The sequence below is a fragment of the Leucopleurus acutus genome (genome assembly GCF_964270905.1).
Source record: "Leucopleurus acutus genome assembly, chromosome: 5".
Lineage (NCBI taxonomy): Eukaryota > Metazoa > Chordata > Mammalia > Artiodactyla > Delphinidae > Leucopleurus > Leucopleurus acutus.
Window position 1 is genome coordinate 7,836,111 of NC_139147.1, and position 25,073 is coordinate 7,861,183.

At 38.5% G+C, this 25,073-nt stretch overlaps 1 protein-coding gene across 5 annotated transcripts in view; it reads right to left on the reverse strand.

Moving 5' to 3' along the window:
* Positions 1–851: 851 nt before the first annotated feature.
* Positions 852–25,073, reverse strand: part of DYRK1A (dual specificity tyrosine phosphorylation regulated kinase 1A) — a 143,795-nt gene continuing 119,573 nt past the window's right edge. For 3 of the 5 annotated variants that reach the window (XM_082840109.1, XM_082840110.1, XM_082840113.1), the window contains 5 exons: positions 22,393–22,539; positions 20,400–20,540; positions 11,576–11,882; positions 10,968–11,092; positions 853–4,306 (listed from right to left, as the gene is read on the reverse strand). In XM_082840109.1, the coding sequence (XP_082696235.1) occupies positions 3,686–4,306; positions 10,968–11,092; positions 11,576–11,882; positions 20,400–20,540; positions 22,393–22,539 (1,341 nt within the window). In that variant the 3' untranslated portion in view covers positions 853–3,685. Of the gene's footprint in view, positions 4,307–10,967; positions 11,093–11,575; positions 11,883–20,399; positions 20,541–22,392; positions 22,540–25,073 lie in introns of all 5 variants that reach the window. The other 2 variants (XM_082840112.1, XM_082840111.1) reach the window with 1 other exon arrangement.

A 25,073-nucleotide genomic window follows, 5' to 3' on the forward strand; every position in this document is an offset into this window, starting at 1 on the left:
GTTCTGTATCTGGAATGAACCATCTGATCTGTTAGCTTTGGTCACCACTACAAAAATGGATATAAAAATGAGTACTGAACTTGTATTCTGAGAGCTAACAGAGTAAAGGCAGGCCAAAAGGAAACTGGGGAACTAATCTAGAAGAAATTTAGCATTTACTATCTCATCGTTGTATTGCCTTATTATAAGACTTATTACAACAGTAAGTTTAACAACATAGGAGCTGGGAAAGACGATACAGTAGCAAACAGAGTAGTCATCTTGTGGGCCTTATATAATTATTGTAGCCTTAATGATTTTTCACATGTATCAACAGTTCTAATATTCATTGAATAAAAATAAGCCTAAGTTTTCTGGATACTGATTCTGATATACAAAATGTGCCACTTACCTATAAAATGCTCATTACCCTAAAAAAAACACTAAAGGAAGTTTCTTTCATACATGTGGTAAGTGCACTTTATGTAGACAATCTGAACTTTACAAAATCACATTTAAATTTACAGTAAGTTTTTTGCCTTCTGAAAGCCACCTTAATGTATACTTATGCAGGCTAACTTATAAAAAACAGGAGACTTTAGGTTAGGATTAATTCACTGTGGCACGAATTCTAGACTTTCTTGTATAAAGTCCCTGATAGGCCCCCATCAAGGATCTGGGGAAAGAGGAACGATATTATTTGTACTTCCTCTTGCTTCCAAGCAGGTCAAATCCTAGAGAAAATCATCTAACTCTCACATCCATCCTAAACATTACGGCCTATGAGCACTTTGAATCAAAGAGAAACTGTGAATATCAAGTAAAGAAACAATTTTAAAAAATCAAAATGGTCTGTTAAACCTCCAATGTTTACTTTCCAAGATTTCTGAAGCCTACGTTGATGTAACTACTGTTTTCCTTTCTACACGTCTGACTAAACTTATAGTCAGTATACCTACCAGACCATTCATTACCTGGACCAGGTTAATTGCATAGAAAGATTTCGACTATGTTTACATTTTTCTTAAATTAATTTTAAAAAAGCATAGTAAAGAGTCTGAGGACAAATTATTCAACTGTTTATCATACATAAGACCGCATGACTATAATACAAAGGGGAGTTCTTTTTCATTTAACGTTACAATATACACAGCAAGTCCGGACCAGATCTTACAATCTGCACACAGGTATTTAACCTTTTCCATGCTGTTTATGTTTACAATGCACAGAAGTCCTGTAACCAAACCGTGTAGTAAAGCACACAAAACTGGACTGTAACATAACACAGTATGCAGAAGCATTGGATTTTATGACTTCCTTTATGTAAATAGCGGTTTAAAAACTGCTTTCGTTTTTTGGTGCTTGCTAAGATGTGGCAACCAGCACAGAAAATGACCTGACCCATGTATCTTCACCTTATATTCCTAAACAGCAGTAACTACTGAATTGCTTTTGATATTGCTAGACTCAAGATGATGTCCTTTTATTCACTGTAAACTTTATGAACTACCGAGTTCAAAAATCCATCCACAGGCTTGACATTTAATTACAAAATAAATATGGATTTCCTGATTAACAACAAAAACAATTTTTGTGGTTTATAAAAACTGATATTCCCAAGTTTCCATTCACATGATTTTAAGCCTTTTTTCTTTTGTCACTGACTGATTACATATAAAAACCTGCTCTTGTTCAGAAAAAATTGATCTAGTCAGCCACATGGAATTGACCAATAAAAACTAATGTGGTGTTTCTGCTGAGTTGTTTTGAACAGGGTTATCGGCAGAGGTAGATTACTGCTTCTTTTCTAGGCTTCTTTGATCCCGGACAGGTAAATTCCTTAATCTTCATTCTCCCAACTCAACCGCTCAAAAGTTTAACACCATAAAATTGGTCAATTTAAAATGGGAACACAAATTTAGCAACTGCCAGACTGTGTTACATTAAGGCAGCACAATCTCAAAACCAGGCACCTGTTAGACACCAGCCTGTTCCCTTCCGGGTCATGCATGGAAGTTTTGCTTTACTCGTGCTCATAGTTTGGACCTGTTGGTGCAATCAAGGTCTTGCTTTCAAGTTTACAAGTAGGTTAATCAGGAATACAAGAATCAACTGCTGGTTCCACAGCTTCTGGATCCAGTGTCCCTTTACCTTCAGAAGCCTGAACACATTTAGGATGTAACAGCTGTTGTAATCTTGAGTTAGATGTCAATCTATTATGTTCAGTACACAGATTGCTGTAAATGTATTGGCTATGGATTCAACAACAGTTCCAGTTTTGTTTAAGCAATAGTACAGCCATAATTTTCAACTGACATTTAAAAATGGTCTAGTTACACCTTGTGTCAAAGTGCAGAACTGCTACATTATTGGTTACAGACATCTATGTGCTATAAAAACAGCTTTGGTACAATAAATTATCAAAAAAGAAAATAAATTTTTGTAAAATTCACAGCATAATTGTGAGGCAAAAAAGCAGTCACATAAAATTCTGCATTTTTTTAAAAATGTTCAGGATGAACAGAAGACATCTTTGTGCAGAAGAAATGGTGGAGATACCACGTGCCGAGAAAAAGCAAAAGAAAAAGTAAAAAGCAGGAAGGGACACAGCTGTAGCTATTTCCATCAAAGCAAACCACTACTTCTGTGACCTTCAACCAATAAGGAAGTCAACTTTATGACACACGCAAAGTGACCTTGCAATACCTTACAATTAGTGGGTCACAAAAGTCTATTTTAAAAGAAAGGCCTCTTGAATTACCCATTCTCTGTGTTTTCAGCATTAAGGACTGTCTGCAAAAGCATGTCCAAAAGTGATTGCATCTGAAATGGTAGGCTCTTCTAACTTCGAGTCCAAATCCATAAGGCCAAAGGTTATCCCAAAGACCACCACTCAGACCTCCCCAGGACTGGCCACAACTGACCCGTTGATTGCTTCTCAGTGCACCTTGGTTAGGAGACCAGTCACGTTCCATTACTATCTCACTGTGGCCTCAACAACGGGAGACCCACAGGATCCCAGGCAATTGCTGCTTTGCTCCTCAGTAGGTTCAGACAGGAGAGTTCTGATCCCGCCACTTAGCATGCTTACTGTGCCTTACAAACTCCAATACAACCGTCCCTTCCATACAGCTGAAGGTGATGTTTGTGTGAGCTGGAGGTCCCTCTTCCTTACAGTACTGCATTTCCGTGCCCAAGTGTGTTTAGAGGACTTAAAACCCCAAATTTCCCACCCCCCACCCTAAACAAAATGAAAACAAAACAAAAACGGGAAGGAAAAAAGGAAAAACAAAAATGGAAGGAAAAACACCCTCATGGGGCCCTTTAAAATGCAAATTATGTGCAGTGCCTTTTATTTTAAAATTAGTTGGCAAATGATTAAGACCAACATCTGAACAACAACTTCTGTGGAATAGAAAGACAAAAACCCCACTATGACTGGGATGTGGCGAGTTAAAATGGGGGAGGCAAAAAGAGGACACCTCTGAGCTATCCGTGAAGATGGGTTTGGACATGGCTCTTTTAAAAACTTCATTGTCCCTTTGCAATCTTTTCAAGTTAAAAAAAAAAAAAGTCAGCTTTGCCCTCTTGTAGCGGTTCAGTGTGTTAATCTCCTTCTGATTCAAGCAGCTTTGCACTTTGTTTTTTGGAAAAAAACACCACTTCTATAAAAACACACAAGAAACAAACTCAAGTTTCAATTTAGTCACGAGCTAGCTACAGGACTCTGTTGCACACAAACTCCTGTCATGGGGGACTCTTCTCTATCAGCCCCTTGCCTCATTGTCAGATGTCCTTCAGTCATGTAATGTGCAGGACCTGTATTAGCAGAAAATTGGTATGTTGGATGTCCAGCTATGCCAGTCTCTTGGCGGGGATTGGAGTAGACGGTTAAATTAACGTCCATAGCTCCATTCTGTCCAAAGTCCAAGGTATTAGCAGCCACTGGGCGATTCTGGTAGGCTTGATTGCCTTGATTACCAGTAGAGGAGGAAGATGTAGAGGAAGAAGTAGTTGAGGAAGACAGGGATGTCATGGAGTGGTGACTATGGCCAACCTCCATAGAATCCTGGGTAGAGGAGCTATTTGTTGGAGAATTGTAGACCCTTGGCCTGGTCCGGTTGCCCAAGGCTTGTTGTCCATGGTGGTGGTGGTGATGGTGGTGGTGGTGATGATGATGGGAACTGTTTCCATGGTGATGATGCAATGCATTCTGTTGAGGGGCTACATGAAAGGTTGTTTCTTGAACAGGATGAGTTTCAACAGTGACTTGTGTAGGAGCTTCAGTGCCTGACCAACCAATGGGAGCAGGAAATTGCTGACGCACCTGTAAGAACAGATTTTAAAACGATTTATTAAGAGTACCATTTCCAAGCTTTAATCTTCGATAAAAAGCTACAACACTAGCATTTACATTAGTTAGAGAGAGGGTTTTGAAACCTTAATGTGTTAGACAGTTCTATAACACAAACTTCCAAATGTGTTCAAGAGTGAAAAATATTTTATTACGAAAGCTTCAATTTTTAGCAAGTTACACCCATACTCATATATTTTACTCTCCACTTTCTTTCCTTGGGAGCACTGTTTATGCCAGGGTCAGCAAACTTCTTCTGGGAAGGGCCAGATAGTAAATATTTCTGACAGGTCCAAAAGGCATTCTTTACTTTCCCCCTAAAGCTCCTCCTCTCTCCAATCTTTCCTGTTTTAATAGAACCACTAGTACCCATCTAGCTGCTCAACCATTCCTCCATCCAAACAATCAGCAAGTACTACTAAAGCTACCTCCAAAATAGAACCCAAATCTGGCCTCTTTTCTCCATCTCCACCACGACTACTCTATCCTAGGTCACTATCATCTCTTGCCTAGACTAATAATAACAGCCTCCTAAATCAACTCCCATCTTCCATCTTTGCCTTTTTCCAAACCATTCTCCAAAGAGTAGCAAGAACAGTCTTTTTAAAACACAAATCCAAATCAGGCAAGAAAAAGAAAAGTCATCCACATTGGAAATAAAGAAGTAAAATGGTCACTACCTGCAGATGACATAACATTACATTATATGGAAAACCCTGAAGAACCGTTAGAAAACTGTTAGAACTAATAAATGAACTCAATGAGATTGCAGGATATAAAATCAATACACAAAAATCGACTGCATTTCTATACACTAATAATGAAACAGAAAAAGAAAACAATCCCATGTACAACTGTATCAAAAAGAATAAAATATCAAGAAATAACTTTAACCAAGGAAGTAAAAGACCTGTAGAAGAAGAAGGTCTGGAAGAAGAAGACAAAAATAAATGGAAGGACAGTCCATGCTCACAGACTGGAAGCGTGTAAGAATCAATGCTGTTAAAATGTCCCAACTACCCAAAGCAATTTACAGATTCAATGCAATCCCCCACAAAATTCCAACGTCATTTTTCAAAAAAAAAAAGAATAATCCTAAAATTTGTAATCCACAAAGAAACCCAAATAGCAAAAGCAATCTTGAGAAAGAAGAACAAAGATGGAGGCATCATGCTCCCTGGTATCTAACTATACTACAAAGCTATAGCAATTAAAACAGTATGGTACTGACATAAAAAAAGGCACATAGATCAATGGAACGGAACAGAGAGCCCAGAAATAAATCTACGCGTATACGGTCAACTAATTTATGACAAAGGAACGAAGAATATACAATGGAGAAAGGACAGTCTCTTCAATAAATGGTGTTGGGAAAACTAGACAGCCACATACCAAAGAATGAAACTCAACCACACTATCTTACACCAAACACAAAAATTAACTCAAAATGGATTAAAGACTTGAATGTAAGACCTGAAACCATAAAACTCCTAGAAGAAAACATAGGCAGTAATAAGCTCCTTGACATAGGTCTTGGTGATGATTTTTTGAATCTGACACCAAAGCAAAAGCAACAAAAGCAAAAATAAATAAATGGGATGACAACATACTAAAAAGCTACTGCCCAGTAAAGGAAACCATCAACAAAATGAAAAGGCAACTTACTGAATGGGAGAAAATATTTGTCAATCATATTATCTGATAACAGGCTAATATCCAAAATATATAAAGAACTGATAAAACTCAACAGCAAAAATCCAAACAATCTGATTGAAAAATGGGCAGAAGATCTGACTAGACATGTTTCCAAAGAAGACATACAGATGGCCAACAGGTACAGGAAAAGAAGCTCAACATCATGAACCATCAGGGAAATTCAAATCAAAACCACAACGAGATATCACTTCACACCCATGAGAATGGCTATTATCAAAAAGACAACAAGTAGCAAGTGTTGGTGAGGATGTGGAAAAAAGGGAACCCTCATGCACTGCTTGGTGGGAATATAAATTAGTGCAGCCACTATGGAAAACTGTATGGAGGAGGTTCTTCAAAAAATTAAAAACAGAACTACCATATGATCCTGCAATTCCACTTCTGGGTATTTATATGAAGAAAACAACAACAGTATCTTGAAAAGATATATGTACCCCCATGTTCATTCACTTCAGCATTATTTACAATAGCCAAAATATGGAAACAACCCAAGTAAGTGCCCACTGATGGATGAATGGATAAACAAAATAATCCAAAATCCATAAACAATCTGGCCAATGCTCATTTCTCCAAACTTTTCCTCTAGCCCTCCTTCCTCTTGCTGCCTAAGTTCCTACTACACAGGATCTTCCTTCTATTCCTCTACCTAGTCAACATCTTTCAGAAGCCTCAGGGTGTTTGTACTTACTGTTCCTTCTGCCTAGAATGCTCTGATTTCTAATTTCTGCTTGGATGATTCTTTCTCATCATTTCAGTTCCAGAGTCTTCCCTCACCACTCTGGCTAATGCTCCACCAATTTCTGTGGCAGAGGTTCCAAATTGTCCTCAAAAAACATACTCTTCCTCCTGAGCATAAGGCTGCACTACGCTTACTCCCCAGCCTCCCCTGTACTTAGACATGGCCATATGACTGTTTTAGTCAATGGAATATGAATGAAGGTTCCTATGTTACAGCCAGATCTGTCCCACAAAATACATCCCAAGTCCTTCTGCCTGCCAGATGCAGCAGACAACTAGGCCCTTGGGGATGGGGCAGTCTTAAGATGGTAGGAACCCAGGATGTGGGAGAGAGCCACACCACTAACCTGAATACCCACTCTGGACTATTACATAAAAAAGAAACTTCACATTTTTTAAGCTACCATATTTTGGGGGGTCTCCCTGTTATCAGTTCGGCCTATCTGAATTAATACCTCCCACCCAACAAATCACTACTCTCTATTACATTATCCTGTCTTATTTTCTTTTTAACAGTTAATAGTACTTGCAATTTCTATTCATTTGATTCGTTTTATTTATTTTCTGTGTCACGGTAAGCTCTAGGAAGGCAAAGCCTGTGTCTTTATCACCAGTGGCTAGCACAGATCATTAAGACCACTCAACAAAGGTGGTCTCAGAATCAAAATTCAAGAAAAACTATTGAAAATAATCCAGTAGAAAAATACGCAGAAAGTTCTCAGAAAATATTAATGGTTCTTAAACTATGAAGCTACTTAAATTCATGGAAAGAAGAAATAAGTGAAATGCAACTATACTCTGTCCAATACCAGGTTTTTCAGTTCAGACTGATCCAAAGGTGATCACACTGACTGCTTCTCCAAACTCTGTTAGTGGGAGGCTAAACTGGTAAAACTATATGGAGAGCAATCTGGCAACAGCTATCAAAATGACAAACCACGTTACTCTTTGACCCAGCAATTTCACATCCAGGAACTCATATCACATATAAACCGCATGTGTGTGGATGATTTATATGTAGGGTTATTTATTACAGCATTATTTGCAGTAGTAAAAAAGATTGGAAATAAGCTAAATGTCCATTAATAGGGAACTACTGCAATGACTTGGAATATCTAAACAATGGAATACTGCGTGACTGTTAAAAACACAACAAAAAGAATGAAAAAGCTCCCTATATGATACAGAAAGAGCTCCATAATATATATTTTTAAATATATGTAGGGCTTCCCTGGTGGCGCAGTGGTTGACAGTCTGCTTGCTGATGCAGGGGATGCAGGTTCGTGCCCCGGTCCGGGAAGATCCCACATGCCGCAGAGCGGCTGGGCTCATGAGCCATGGCCGCTGAGCCTGCGCGTCCGGAGCCTGTGCTCCGCAATGGGAGAGGCCACAACAGTGGGAGGCCCGCGTACGACAAAAATAAATAAATAAAAATATATGTAAAACATGTTAAAATAAAAAAAACAAGATGTGAAACAGTGTGCACGGTATGCTACCATTTGTGTACAAAGGTTAGGTGAAGGATATACATTTGTATTTGCTTGCATATGTATAAAACATCGCAGAAAGACTACATAAAACTAATAACATTAATTTAGAAACTGGGAGAAAGGGATGGAAGAAGGAAGGTCGTTCTAAAGAATTAGGGAAAGCCTCTGGCCGTGATATTTGAGACCTGAAGGATATATAGTAGTCACCAAAGCAAAGACAGAGGAAAAGCTTATTCCAGGCTGAGCACGGTCAATGTGAGAAATGTGAAAGGGAACATGGTATACAGTCTGAAAAATGAAAAAAAAAAAAATTCCAGGAAGACCAGAATGAATGAAGAGGAGGAAGGATGCCTGGGTAGGAGCCAGATGACAGGAATCACTGAATCCTGTGTAAGAAGTCGCAATTTTTTTTTAAGTACAAGAGAAAGCCAGAAACTGGTTGAAAGCAAGGGAAAGAGCTGGATCAGACTGCTCTACTGAACATTCACTAGAGGCTGCAGAGAAGAGAACAGAGGCGAACTGGTGAATGAAACTGGACACTGGAAGTCCAGTTGGAATAATCTTTACAGCAAGATAAGCTAGAGATGATTGTACCAAGCGGGTGAAGTAGAGAGAACAGACACATATGTAGGATATTCAGAATCCATACTATTTACCATTGGATTCAAGGTGGGGGGTGAGGGAGAGAGGAGTCAAGAATGAACTCCCCAGGTGCCAGGTGTACGACCTGAGCAAATGGGTAAATTCAGGGCCACTTGTATTGATACAGATAAAAGGAGATGAGCTTTGGCGGAGGAGAAAATGATGACATCAGTTTATAGGATGCATCTGCAGTGCTATGCTGTAGGGACTTCCAAAACGGTATTTATAATAAATGATTAGAAATAAAGGTGTGGGGCTCAGGAGTGAAGTCTAGATCAGAAATAAAGACATAAAGTGACCGACATCGAGATGGTAGCTGCAGTCATTGGTAAGAGCAGGTGAGGTCACCAGGAAGTGTTTAAGGTGAGAGACAGGACACAGACCACCCACGTTTACGTGGCCGCAGGGGAGCAGAGAATCCGAAAAGGAGACAGTGAAGGAAGGAGGTGGGCTGGGATGAGGGCCATCCTGTCCAGGAAGGCAGAGGAGAGTGCTACAAAAAGCATGGAGAGGGGCTTCCCTGGTGGCGCAGTGGTTGAGAGTCCCCCTGCCGATGCAGGGGACGCGGGTTCGTGCCCCAGTCCGGGAGGATCCCACGTGCCGCGGAGCGGCTGGGCCCGTGAGCCATGGCCGCTGAGCCTGCGCGTCCGGAGCTTGTGCTCCGCAACGGGAGAGGCCACAGCAATGAGAGGCCCACGTACCGCAAAAAAAAAAAAGCACGGAGAGGCCAGGGCTGTGTCAACGTGAGTGAGGACCAGAGAGAGACAAGTGACTGAGTGTCTGCCGGGCTCCTCAGTAATGACCACTGTGACTCCACAGGAACAGTTTCCTGAGTTGGGAAGCAGCCCAACTGGAGCAGCTGAAGACTTCTTAAAGGGTGAAGTAATAGTAGCAGAAATGTGGGGCGAGGAAGACAAGGGCCAGGGAAAGGTTTTGCTTCAGATGGGAGAGAGCTGGGGATGATCAGGTGCTGACGGGAAGAAGGCGAGCAGAGGACACAGGGGCCAGTGGCTGAGCAGGGCCAAGTCCTGGGCAGGTGGGAGGAGAGGGGCAGGGCCCGAGGTGGCTGACCCCAGGCAGGAGCTGCTGCCCCTGCTGACAAGGGGCGGGAGAAAGGGGACAAGCACACATGGCGGTGGGGCGAGGTGGCTGGCGACACGCAGTGAAGCGCTCCTTTCTGAGGACTGTTCCTTACACAGTGAGGAGTGAGGGAGAGCAGAGAAGGGGAGGCAAAGGTTTCTAGCAAGAGTAGGAGAGTCTGAAGCAATTATTAAAGAGAATGGGAGCACGATGAGATGACCTGAGAAACATGCAAGCTTGCCCAAGTAGATGCTGGTGACTACGAATTAACAGGGGTAACAATGCATCTACAGGTATGCCTTTCTCCACCAGCACTCAGCTGCCCCAGTCCCAAGAATGGGCAGTGATATTCATCAACTTCCATTTTATTCTCATTAGATAATATACTTGCCTCTCACTGTAAACATCATAATGCAGTACTCAGTATGAATTAACTTATTATTTTACGAAGAGTATTTAATAAATATTCTACCATCATCTGCTTCACCCCTTAAAAAAATTTACTTAATTAGATCCTCTTTAACAAAAAACCTTCAAAACAAAAAATGGAGGTGAAAATCAAACCACAAACTGATTCAGAATCTAGGACTATCAGTGAGAGCAGATCACAAGAGGCAGTGGAGTGCAGTAATTAAGATCACGCACCTCGGAAAGTTCCCTAAACCTTGAAGTCACAGTTCCCAAAGTAAAATGAAAATCCAAACAGGGCAAGGCTCAAAATGCTGCCAGAGTAAGCAAGATAAACAAACACCTGGAGCAGCTGCTGGTATGCACTCAGTAAACGGGAGCTATTTCTAAACACGGAGGGAAAATGTTGCAAGGATGTGTAAGTTAGAATTCCTTACAACCAAGGAAGCTATGAACCTTTTAGAGTAAATGACGTTATCATTCTAAAACCACTTGGCATCCAACACTGGTACGCCTGGGCACAGTGGAGGGCGTGAATGAAGGGCTGTGTGACTGCTCACCTGGGGACTGTGTGTCTCACAGTCCATGGCCTGGACAGCAGCTGTGAAGTGCCCGCCGCTGTGCCGATGCTGGTGCGTTGGGTCCGACCTGGCTCTCCCACTGTTGCTAGTCCCCGATGACCCACCTGAAGCATCACAACACGGTACAGCTTGTGAGTGTAAAGTTAATTCTGTTCAAGTATATATCCTAAAACTATAACATTAAAACGGGAAGTGGGTCACCAAAAAACAATCTGTATGAACCTGAAGTATACCAGGAAGGCTTCCGATTCTCTATGTTCTTTCACATCAACCACTGAACTAAAATATGACCAAGTTTGGTTAAGTCAGGGGAAAACTCAAGCATGTGAACCAAGTATTTCCATTTTAAAAACAATTTTAAAATTTGGCTAATAAGGAGTATTGTTTCCAAGCAGAATTTATTATATGCATAATTAAGTATTAGAGCTTTGGGGGAGGTGAATTTTTTTACTAGACACAAAGAACAGGTTCGGGAAAAATAATTCCTCCCACCCATTAACAAACTTTAAAAAACTTTAAAATAACCCCCACTTTGTAAAGAAAAGAGGAAACATTTCAAAGCCTAATATAATATCAAAAGAACAGACCTGAGCTTGAAGATGTACTGGAGGTGGTGCCCGAAGACTGTGACTGCTCCATGGCAGGACTCGTGGATACACTATTACTTGTATTTGTACCTTCATCAGCTGTTTTCTTGAAAAAACTGTGCTGCAGGGCATAGTAAGGTTGAATTCGAGTTTTGGGGTCATAATCAAGCATCCTTAAAATGAGGTCTTTGAACTTCAAGTAGTCAGCTACTGTATGACCCGATTCCCCAGCACGACGCCCACCAGGTCCTCCTGTTTCTACTCCGAGAATATTATGAAGTTTGCGGGTTCCTGGTGGTTTATACTCCTAAAGAGAAAAAAGATAAAAAGGCTTTCTCTAAATCTGATGGAATATGTAAAAGCCTACATAATGTCAAATATGCTTGCATGTATGATAATGCTGAGGCCTTTATTAAAAAGAATGCTTTATAGTTAGAGCCTCTATATTTTCACACATACTATTCCGAACACACTGTACTTAGGAGAAATTCACTTTTGAGACCAGAAATGACTATAAAGATCATCTAGCCCAGAGATCAGCAGACTATGGCCTGGCTCAGAGCCTGTTTTTATATAGCCTCCACTATGAATTGTTTTCATATTTTTAAAGATTGTAAAAACAAACAAAACCAAGTAAGAATACGCAACAGAAGCCCACAAAGCCGAAACCTTTACTATGGGGTCCTTTACAAAGGAAGTGTGCCAACCAGTGGTTGTGAACCTCTTTTCTGCCCAATACACCTGTGAACTCAGGGGCACTTACTCAGTAACAGTGGCTCATTAAAGCTTTAAAGATCACTCCTAATAAAGAATCATGGGTCTAACCCTACCTGCTCGTATGCAGATAAAAGAATCAGAAGTCAATTATTTATGCCTCATTTTATTGATAGAAAATATGGTTAATAATAAATTGCCTTACCATGTGCTGAGATTTTCTGGGAACTCATTTTAACAGATAACAGTATAACCTTTAAAATCCCTATGAATACTGAATTCATTCAGAATAGTATCATTGGATTTTTGCTTCTAGGTACAATGCAGGAATTCGCAAGAGACCATCGCTCTTACTCTAAAATCAAGAACAAGCCAGGCAGGCACACAACAAAATCACTGCTTTTTAAAAACCTATCAGAGAGCTGAGGACTAAAGAAACCAGATTAACTAAATTCGAGAAAATGAAGAGTCTTTCCTAGGAAAGAAGAGACTTATGGTGGGAGAAGGAGCAAATGCCACAGATGTGACTAAGAAGAGTCCAGCCCAACTCCCAACCAACTTCTAACAGCCACGTGTGGCTGGGCCACAGGACGGGACAGGCAGACGACCCAGGGAGGGTCCCCCAGGGCGCTGCAGAGCTGGGTCCAGAGCAGCATTATGGACACAGATCACCCCGAGGCACCAAAAGTTAGCAGCGGGTTGCTGGCTGGGCAACAACGCATAAAAGATCTCTGCAGTTTCCAAACACCGCTTAAAACCTATGAAGACAGTGGAGAATAGAATCTAAGTCAAGCAAACAAACAAAACACAGCCCAGATTCAGCTAAACTACAAATGAAACTGACTCAGTCTCATCACACTAGCAGCCTGACAGAGTAAGCAGCATGCCTCTTTCTAAAGGGAAATAAGATTTACTTCCATCTCAACTGTTCTTAAATACAGCAAGTCCAACATACATATAAAAAATTATAGACACATGAAACAAACAAACAAAAAGGGTCCATAATCAAGTGAAAAAAAATAGTAGAAAACTCACATATATAAATGACCCAAATGTTGAAACTGACAGACAGGTATTTTAAAATAACTATGGGGCTTCCCTGGTAGCGCAGTGGTTAAGAAACCGCCTGCCAACGCAGGGGACATGGGTTCAGGCCCTGGTCCAGGACGATCCCACATGCCACAGAGCAACTAAGCCCGTGCGCCACAACTACTGAGCCTGTGCTCTAGAGCCCATGAGCCACAACTACTGAGCCCATGTGCCACAGCTACTGAAGCCCGTGTGCCTAGAGCCTGTGCTCCGCAACAAGAGAAGCCACTGCAACGAGAAACCCGCACACCATGACAAGGAGTAGCTCCCGCTTGCCACGGCCAGAGAAAGCCTGCACACAGCAACAAAGACCCAACGCAGTCAAAATAAATTAATTTTTTAAAAATAACTATGATAAAAAGAATTTAGTTCAAAAGCTAGGTAACGTGTGGATAGACTGGGGGGGTGTTATTTAAAACTAGTTTTTTTCTTTTCTTTTTTTTTTTGTGGTATGCGGGCCTCTCACTGTTGTGGCCTCTCGCATTGCGGAGCACAGGCTCCAGATGCACAGGCTCAGCGGCCATGGCTCACGGGCCCAGCCGCTCCGCAGCACGTGGGATCTTCCCGGACCGGGGCACGAACCCGCGTCCCCTGCATCGGCAGGCGGACTCTCAACCACTGCGCCACCAGGGAAGCCCAAAAGTATTTTTTTTAAAAAAAGATAAATTAAGTGAAAACACTAGAACTAAAAGAAATGCAGAGAATCCATTTAATGGTTTTAACAGCAGACTGGGCTCAAGAGAAGAAAAGCAATCAGTGAACTAGAAAGACAGAGCAAAGAAATTATCTAAACTAACACACAAAAAGAAAACAAAATGAATAAACCAGAGACCTCTAATAGTAAGCACTATAACATATATTTAATTGAATAATTAGCAGGAGAAGAGAGAGTGAAGCAGAACAAATATTTGAAAGGATGATGTCTGAGCACTTTCAAAAACTGATGAAAGAGATTAATCCACAGATCTAACAAACTCAGCAAACTCCATGGAGAATAAATACAAGGAAAACTATACATAAGAACCTAATAGTCAAACTGCTGAAAAATCAAACATAAAAAAAAAGCAAAAAAAAAAGAGGTTGAACAAAAAGATCTACAAAATTCATACCAGCTTTTTTATGTCATGTTTGAGCGTGTCACCCAAATTGCTTGCTTCTTTTCTCTTCCACAGAAGATCCCTGTGCTAAAGGCATTTTCCTTCTTTGTTATATCCCCAAGTTCTCTTTCTCAGCGTTAGAGCGTGCTAAGCGCAGCTTGAGAAGACCTGAGCTTGCTTTCTAGCCCTACCATTCCTTGCTGTGGTCGCCAAAGAATTTATTTAACACTCTTGAATCTCAGTTTTCTGATGTGTAAAAATGGAACTGAGAATATCTATTATTACTATCTATCGTCATCTTCTTATTGTGAGAATCAAATAAAAACATCTTAAGTTATAATAATTAAAAAAAAGCATCAAAATCAGCCAGGGGGAAGACAGAGAAATATTTCATAAAGAAAACAATGCTTAGAAAAACCACTGACTTTTCTTCAGAAACAATGTAATACAGAAAACAATGTCATTAATATATTTAAACAACTAAATTTGTTTAGGTTTACGTAAACCTAAAATTCTATATCAATTTGTAATTTCCATATCCATGGAAAATATCTTCCCAAAAATGAAGGTGAATAAAGATATTTTCAGATAAACAACTGCTGAGAGAATTCATCAGCAGAAGTTATTCACTATAAAATAAAAAGTTAAAGGAAGTTCTTCAAGCTGAAGGAACAGAATACAAGACTGAAGTTGGGAACTGCAAAAAGAAATGAAAAATTCTATGGGTAAAAAGAAAAGAACTTTTTTTTTCTTTGGGGCTTGCAGGATCTTAGTTCCCCAACCAGGGACTGAACTCGGGGCCGCAGTAGTGAAAGCTCCAAGTCCTAACCACTGGACCACCAGGGAATTCCCGAAAAGAACTTTTTATTTTCTTTATTTTTTATGTACTTTTAAATCTCTTTAAAAAATCATTTTTAATTTAAGTAGTCAATGTGTTGTGAGGGTTATAACATATGTGTAAGTGATATATGATGACAAGAGACAGAAGGACTTAGATAAAAGCACGTGGTTATCACACGGTTTATAAAGTGATATAACATTTTGTTAAGTTCAACTGGTAAGTTAAAGATGCATACAGTAAAAGCAACACTAAAAATTACACACCGAAGAACAGCTAAACAGTCACTTAAGAAAAGGTGAAATAAAATACCAAAAAGTACTCAACTCAAAAGAAGGCAGTAAAGAAGGAACAGGGAACAAAGAACAGATAAAACAAATAGAATACAAATAAGGCAAAAGTCTAAAACCCAAACCCCGGAATAATTAAATAGGTTAAATATTCATTGTGAAAGGAAGATACTATTTGACTAGATTAAAAAGGATGACTCAAAAAAAAAAAGGATGACTCAACTACATTTTGTATACAGAAGTCATACTTCACATACAAAAGTATGAACAGGTTTACTACAGTAAAAGGGTAAAAAAAACCACTATAAAAATGTTAAGAATTAAAAAGCTGGTATAGCTAGAGTAATATTAGACAAAGTAGACTCAAAGACAAAAATATTATTAGAGATAAAGAGGAATATTTCACGGTAATGAAAGACTGAATTTATCACCAAGTCCTAAAAATACTAAATAAGTATACCTATTAAGAGAGCTTCAAAAAACATAAAGCAACTGAAGGAGATGAAGACAAATCCAGTATCATCACTAAAAATGAACACTCCTCTCAGTTTTTGCTAAAACAAATATACACAGACAGACACAAAGTAAGGATGTAAAGATTCTCGAAGAAAGATAAGGCCAACAGGCCCATGAAAAGATGCTCAACATCGCTGATTATTAGAGAAACGCAAATCAAAACTACAATGAGGTATCACCTCACACCAGTCAGAATGGCCATTATGGAAAAGTCTGTAAATAATAAATGCTGGAGAGGGTGTGGTGAAAAGGGAACCCTCCTGCACTGTTGGTGGGAATGTAAATCGGTACAACCACTATGGAGAACAGTATGGAGGTTTCTTAAAAACTAAAAATAGAGTTACCATATGATCCTGCAATCTGACTCCTGGACATATATCCAGAGAAAACTAATTCGGAAAGATACAAGCACCCCGATGTTCACTGCAGGACTATTTATTGGGTTGGCCAAAAAGTTCGTTCGCGTTTTCCCGTAACATCTTGCAGAAAAACCCGAACTTTATGGCCAACCCAATACAATAGCCAAGACATGGAAGCAACCTAAATGTCCATCGACAGATGAGTGGATAAAGAAGATGTGGGGTGTATGTGTATATATATAGCGAAATATTACTCAGCCATAGAAAAGAATGAAATAATGCCATCTGCAGCAACATGGATGGACCTAGAGATTATCATACTAAGTGAAATAAGCCAGACAAAGAAAAATAGATCACTTATATGTGGAATCTAAAAAAAAAAAAGGAAAAGAAAAGAAAGATGCAAATGAACTTACTTTCAGAACAGAAACAGACCTACAGACATAGAAAACAAATTTATGGTTACCAAAGGGGAAAGGGATGGGAGGGATAAATTAGGAGTTTGGGATTAACATATACACACTAGTATATATAAAACAGATAACCAACAGGGACATACTAGATATTTTGCAATAACCTAGAAGGGAAAAGAATCTGAAAAAGAATATATATATGTATGTGTAACTGAATTACTATGCTGTACATCTGAAACTAATACAACATTGTAAATCAACTACATATACTTCAATTTAAAAAAAACTTTTAAAGGAGAGTATCTTCATAAACTTGAGGAAGGTAAAGATTTCTTAGAATACAAAAAACACTATTCATGGGCTTCCCTGGTGGCGCAGTGGTTGAGAGTCCGCCTGCCGATGCAGGGGACGCGGGTTCGTGCCCCGGTCCGGGAGGATCCCACATGCCGTGGAGCGGCTGGGCCCGTGAGCCATGGCCACTGAGCCTGCGCATCCGGAGCCTGTGTTCCGCAACGGGAGAGGCCACAACACTGAGAGGCCCGCGTACCACCAAAAAAAAAAAAAAAAAAAAAAAAAAAAAAAACACTATTCATTAAAAAAAAGAGATTAAATTTCCTGCTCATTAAAAACTACTACTAAGGAAAGAAATAGGCGAGGTGCAGTCTGAGAATACTGACAACATATATGTGACAAAGGACTTATATCCATTACATGTTAAAAAAAAAGGAACTCCTACAGCTCAACAATTAAACATCCCAATAACAAACAGGCAAAAGACTGGAAAGACTATCACAAAAAAGAAGATACACGAATGGCTAATGAGCACATGAAAAGGTGGTCACTATCATCAGTCATGGGGAAATGCAAATGAAAACCACTATATATACCCATTAGAATGGCTAAAATCAAGAAGACCAACCACATCAAATGGTGAGGATGTCATGCAACTGCAACTCTCATACCTGTGGGGATGCAAAATGATAAAACTGTGGGAAACTGTTTGCTCTTTTCTTATGAAGGTAAACACACATACACCCTATGATCTGGTAATTCTACTTCTAAGTAGTGAACCCAGAGAAATGAAAATTTAAGTGTACAAAAGTTGATACAAGAATGTTCCCAGTAGCCTTATTCATAATAGTCCTAAACTGGAAACAACCCAAACATCCACTGACAGGTAAATATAAATACAGTATTTCCATTCAATGAAATACTATGAAGCAATAAGATGGAGTAACTTCTGAGACACAACATGGATGAATCTCCAAAAACAATGTCTGTTAAGTGAAAGAAACAAAGTAATAAATACTATACAGATCCCATTTACATGAATTTTTCCTATGAATAGTCAAAACTAACCTATGATGACAGAAATCAGAAACTGAGGGTGAGATGACAGAAAAGGATATAAGAGGTGGTGGAAGTACTTACTCTATGCCTTGTTTTAGGTAGTGGATATATACTGTTGTATTTAAAAGTTAAAAAGTTAGAACACTTAAGACACTCATCTTACTGTGTATAAATTATACTTCAACAAAACGGTATCGTTTATACTCTTAATTCTTCATCCCCCTTCCCCACCAAAGGAAAAAAATAGATAGTAGGTATGGATTTCATTACTAGGAAGCTAAAATGGGCCCTTGAAACATAAAATGAGAAATTAAAAATAAAATCACTAAGGAAATAAAGCAAACAAATATACCCAATGATGGTGCATGCACACCTGTTTATACTTATGGTTAAAATCCCTAGTGCATCGTTACAATGTAACCATTTGGTTATGGATTTGATTTTTTTGTTGCTGAAAATTTATTTCTATTCAAAGAGAAGTAATTATCTTACACTTTAAAAAATAAAGTTTCTTAAGTCAGCTGCTTAATTGCAGCTAAAGAAAACCTCAAATAATCTATGGTTAATTAATATGTATTAAATGTGGGTCAAGATACTCACTTTCAATTTTAAGGGAAAAGATTTAACTACTCTTTTCTGAAATGTCCCCCCTAAACAATTTAAAATAATTATACCTGAATTTTGGAGAAATGATAGGTTACAACTCATTGTGACTTAACTGTGGTTTTATAAGGCAGAGATTAGGGAAATGGAATGAGATGAATGTTTCATTTAGAAAAAGGAAAAAAAACAGCAGCAGCAGAAGAAAAAAAAAACTTCAAAGTGGAAAAAGAAGTGGTAGCCTGTACTGCAGAGAGATAAAAACATAAAGAAGGCTTCACATCCTCCATGCTAATTAAAATCAACTGGTAGGAGCAACCTTGAATGCTGCAGAAGCTAAGGATTCCTAGGCTGTGTTTTGGTTCAATGGGAAAAGGGGCCATGACTGATAAAGCTATGTGGACAAAGGCAAAAGGATTCAGGATGTCTGCTTGGTATTTTCCATCACTTCCTTATGGGGAGTAGGCATAATTTAGCTGCCAGATATTACAAGGCCTGGAACTTCAGAGAATAAGGCAAAATGCAGTAAGTTACAAATCAGTTGTGAAAGACAGTTATATATATATATTATTTTTTTTAATATTCTTAAAAAAAACCCCATTTGATATTAAAAGTTAAGACTCCATAGCTGAAGGTGAATTACAGCACATAAGCATCATCTTCAATTCACTGGAAATGACACCTGGTGGCAGCATCGCTAAAACGCAAGGGCAAAATTAAAAGTGTAGCAAAAATAAAATCTAAGTGTTGAAAACGCAAAAACTACAATCACAAGGTGTCTGGTATATGTATCACATACAATCACAGATTTATAGATTATTTTCATCTTATACTAGAAACAAGCTAGATTACAAAACATATGATTATTTTCAGATATATAAAACAAAGATGTAAATCAAGATGCAAAACTGTTATCATTTACTATTAAACTGACACAGTTTAGGTCTCTGAAAAAAGTTCTCAGATAAAAGAAAATTACTAAAACGTACCTAACGTGTTTAAAAACCTCACTTAAATTTTAAAGATTTTGGAGATGTGAAACTCCTGTTACCCAAGCTAGGAATCTGAAATCTATCAAAGGACCATTTAGTCAGTTCATATTCTTGTCACAAACTGCTTAAGAATCCTTTTCTCTCATCTGAACTTAAAAAAAAAAAAAAGAGCCATTTACTGCAATTATGACTCCACTGTTCACAGCTGCAGTATTGTTTACTGTGACTTCACTACGTACTCAAACTATGAGAAACAAAGGTCAAACTTACTAATTCTACTGTGGAAACAAGGCATGGTGATTTGATCAGCTACCTCAAAAGGCAGACATACAGTTTCAAAATGAAGCCTTAAAGAGCACTAAGCAAACACTGGTCCATACAGATAGTTCAGGTCAAACTCTATAACCAACTTATGAAGAAAATATACATACCTAAGTTATCAATGGAACTACTGTTAATAACTGACTTCAGCAACACTGATTTCAAGTAAATACAAAATGCGCTATATAAAGACAGCTCAGTAAAAGAAATAACAAAGGCTCAAAAAAATTATTTCCCTATTTTACCCGTTTTCCATCTTTGGTCTTCTTTAAGTTCCAAGTGCCATCTGGCAACTTCTCAAAGAACTTTCTTGCTTTTGGTGCTTGGTCAAGAATATGAGCAGGTGGGATACCCAGAACTTCCACTATTTTATTCATCTGATCTACCTGTATTAAAAATAAAAACAAAACACCTGTAATTTCTACTGTAGGACATCCTATCTGTGCTCATCCATCCATTCATTCATTCATAAATTAGAAATAAATAAATCGAGCATCTTCTGTGTGCTGGGCACTCCTCAGGGCAGTAAGCACAGAATAATGAACAAAAGAGATAAAGTCCCTGCCCTCCTTGAGCCCCACACTCCACAGAGGGGAGGGCACACAATGAAGCAAACACGTACATCCATGGGATGGCAGGTGGTCACGGATACAATGGAGAGTAAGGAAATGACTGGAGGGAGTTTTAAAGTTTAAGTTTTGGGAGAATTTTAGTTAAATAATCACACAGAGAAAAAAAAAAAAACCCAAAGGCTTAAAAGTGTGGACCCAATAAAAGTATTTTTTTTAAGTGCAGATTAATTCACTCAAATACTGAGCGTCTACCATATGCTGGAAACCATGCCCACTAGAACACAGCAATAAACAAAACAAAAATCCCTGCCCCAAAGTCTGTGTTGCAGAGGAAGAGATCACCAAGAAGCAAATACATATCAGGTGACCACTAAGAACCATGGAGAAAATTAAAAGGGGATGGAGAGTGAGAAGGGCACTGCAACCTAAAATAGGGTGTCACGAAAGGCTTCCCCGAGAAGGTGACGTGAGAGCAAAAACATGAAGGCCGCAAGGGCAGGAGCAAGAGCACTCCAGGCACAGAGCAAAGAATGAACGTAAGGGCCCTGGTACAAGCCTGTGGTTTGTTCGTAGGGACCTGAGAGAGAGCTGTGTGTGCTGGGCCGGGAGACGGCAGGGGCGGGGCGGGGTGGGGCGGGGCAGGACAGCAGGGAGAGGTGGAGAGAGAACAGGAGACAGAGGGAGTAAGGGATTTTCAAGCTACTCAAAAGGACTGGCTTTCACCATGAGTGAGATGGAAGCCACTGAAGTTTCAGATGCTCCGAACATTGTTTAAGCCCATGAAAAAGGTACTATTACCTTTATATTATTTACTATTAAAAGAAAACCAAAGACACACTTATGGCAGCTCTGCCAAAAAGTAGCTCACTGGCTAGAGTGAAGTGAATTAAAAGGAAGGAGGAAGGGACACGTTTCTGGCACTATTTACTGACAGTTGTATAACCCAGTTCAAGTCATGAAATTTCATTAGTCTTTCTTTTCTCACGTATAAATGAATGGACTGATCACAATCTGCAATGGTTAACTTTTCTTTAAAAAACAAAACACAACAGGATCCCACAAGCAAATAGTTTTAAAACCAATGAAAGCCCATTCCTCTGACTGTAAGGGAGCTTGGCCTCCCTCTCCCTTGCCCTCCCTCCTCCCAGGCACCGCCTCTGACCTTCAAAAATCTTCTAAGAACACAGAATAAACACCTGTGGACTCGCTCTGAAATTCTATAGTCCTAATTTACCCTGAATTATTCAGATCAAATATTCATCAACCTTACTAGTCATCATTTACTTTAATTTCAAATCATACTCTCAAAATTTACAGTCACGTTTACACTGTTTTTAGGGTGGTCCTCATTTCTTCATTATCATCTTTTTCTGTTCTTATACTTAAAATCTGTAAAATTTATACCAAAATACTTAACATTTTCTAATCTAATTTATTGCTCTCCTCCACTGGCAGACTGAAAGATCTCGCTTCCCGTCTCACAATTCTAAACTCACCGTTACATAATTGAAAAAAAATTTTAAATGGATAAAATAAGTTCAAAACTGACCTAACACTTGAATGATTAAAGTTGGTAAATAGACATCTTTTCCTAAAAACAACTTTCAGATTATACTGTCAGAGACTGAAAACAAAAACAGAATTTTTAAAGCGATCCATCATATACCTCATTGGCTCCGCTGAACAGAGGTTCTCCAGTGTGCATTTCAACCAAAATACACCCAAGGGACCACATATCGATAGCAAGGTCATAAGGCATTCCCAGTAGCACCTCTGGAGACCGATAAAAGCGACTCTGAATATATTGGTATATCTGAAATATATTTCAAAATAGTATTAATTCCAAAACAAGTTTTGTTTAACTGTGGTCAACAATGAATTAAGAACACAAGTCTAATATTAACAGCAAAAAATAACTGGGTTATTAGAGTTCCATTTACTGATTTCAACATTAGACTATGAATACTGTTTAAAGAACTAAACATTTCAAGGGAGTGGTAAATCTGTGAAATGAAAAAAAAAAAAAAAATATATATATATATATAATTCAAGCCCTTTCATTTAGTTCAATCCTAACTGGTAACCAAGATATAGCTTAAACAATTATGCCTTATTAGAAGAAAATATTATTGAGAACAATTTATCTCCCTATTATTCTTTCCTGTTATGGCTGGTACCTGGTTTACCATTAATTTAATAGCTAAATTGTATCTAAATTAACCTGAAAGACTTTTTTCAGGTTAATTGAAAGCATTAAGAAAGACTCAAACTCAGTACAATGTAATTGAAATTTCAGACATCTGTACTGTACTAGTCTCACAGATAAATCTAGGAACACTGCCACATAAAGATTCAATTGGGTGTCGTTTCTGACTAATCACTTCTCTACCCTGTCCTCCTCCATCTCATTCTAAGACTTCTTAGAAAAAGAAATCTTGAAATGGATTATTTTCGATGAAGTAATCTGAGATGTCTTCAGAGACCAATTCATCTTCACCTGGCCATTTAAAATTTATATCTAGAAATACTACAAAAGCAAAGATAGTTTTACTTAAAAAGGGGAGAGAAACAAACAAAATCCTCCTACCCAAACTCCCTAACTTAACACTCAAACAAGGCAGCCAGCAGCATGGAGCCGCTTCTCACGAAAGCTTCTGTGACCTCCACAACTCCAGCCAAATCTGAGAACCATCCCATGCCTCCACTAGCAGGTCAGCTCAACCTTAAGGCCTGCTCAGAGTGAAGAAAGCCTAACTGAAAGGGACCAGGAAGAAGTATTACATTTCCAAGTTTTTATAAGCCAATGGCATCGTGAAGCCCAAAGACTCCCTACTACTGAGACTTATTTCCCAGCTTAGGAAAGGAAGTTTGTCATATACCTATCCAGCTGCTTAAAGCAGTAGTTGGGTTATCTACAAGCCTGTGTGTGCCAGGATCGTCTGAGAAACTTTTTTTGAAACATACTTGCCCTGCCACCTTCTAACACTGAGCCAGCAGACCTAGAATAGGGCCACTGCATGTCTGTTTTGGAAATGACTTCCCATGGGATTCTGATACACTCACATAGTTAAAAAACTCACTGAGCTAGAGGTATAGCTGTTTCACTTTGGCTGGAGAGAGATAGTAGTGCTTGATATCATGGCGGCATATATGATTTGGTTTAAATAGGAAAAAATTTTACAAGTCTAAAATCTATTCAAATGACTCTCAAGATGGGCACATATTTTCCATTTACAATATACTTGATCCCTATTAACAACTATGAGCATCTTTTGATTTTCAGAGGCATCCGAAACTTTGCTTCCTATTCCTTCCATTTTTAAAAAGTATTTCAATGTAGCATTGCTACCATAAGATAATTTTCAGAAAATAACAAAAAGACAATCTTGTTAACTGACCATAAACCTCCATGATTAAATTAACCTACTGTATTTAAAAGCTGGAATAAAGTTGGATAGGAAATTTCACTAATTTGGAAAAACAAGAAATGGAAAGCCAATATGAAATAGGAATATCTCCATGTTAGTTATATTTTTACCTTTTTTTTTAAGAAATGCAGTTTCAATACTTACAAGTAAATAGGAACAACATTTTAAATGAATAAAGTATTATCAAATGGTGACCCTAGTTGGTTTCAAGAAGAGACCATCCTATAACTTCTATTTTATACGCAAAACACTGTTAGAGTAGCTTTCATAATGCTAGAAAGATCCGTAGGAAAAATTTGCTTTCCTAAAATCAGCTAAACCTAAATCTATTTACTGCTATGGACATGTCTGTTTTTAGCACTCTAAAGAAAACTAGTTCGGTGTCATAATTTATAAAACAAAAAAAAGATTTAAACTTATTTATCAAAACAAGTATGTCTATCAACCTAGTAATTTACACTGTATCACTGTGTGTAATGTAAAATTACCTGCATTTTTTTTTACCCATCAGCTTTTGAGGAAAAACATTTATCTCGACCTATATTTAGAGAAATATTTTACAGCAAGGAGTCAATGTTCTATTCTTGGAATTTCCCCAAATTTATACTAAGGACTTCTATTTGGGAAATATAGTTACAACAAATCACCTAATATTTAATATATCCATCCCCTCTTTTCTCTTAGACTTTTAGTATACACATAATTTTTTAAGTTAAACTTTAAAAAACTAATACCTTCTAATTCAAAGTTTACTATTTGCATTTTAAAAGGTATTTCCCAAAATAGGTATCAACACAAGGTGATTCAAGTGCTGCATTTTAAAGATAACCATCCTGTAATTACCTCCAAATTGTATACAGATTAATAACATTTCAAGTATCTACTTACACTCTTTTAACCTAATTCTAATTTTAATTCA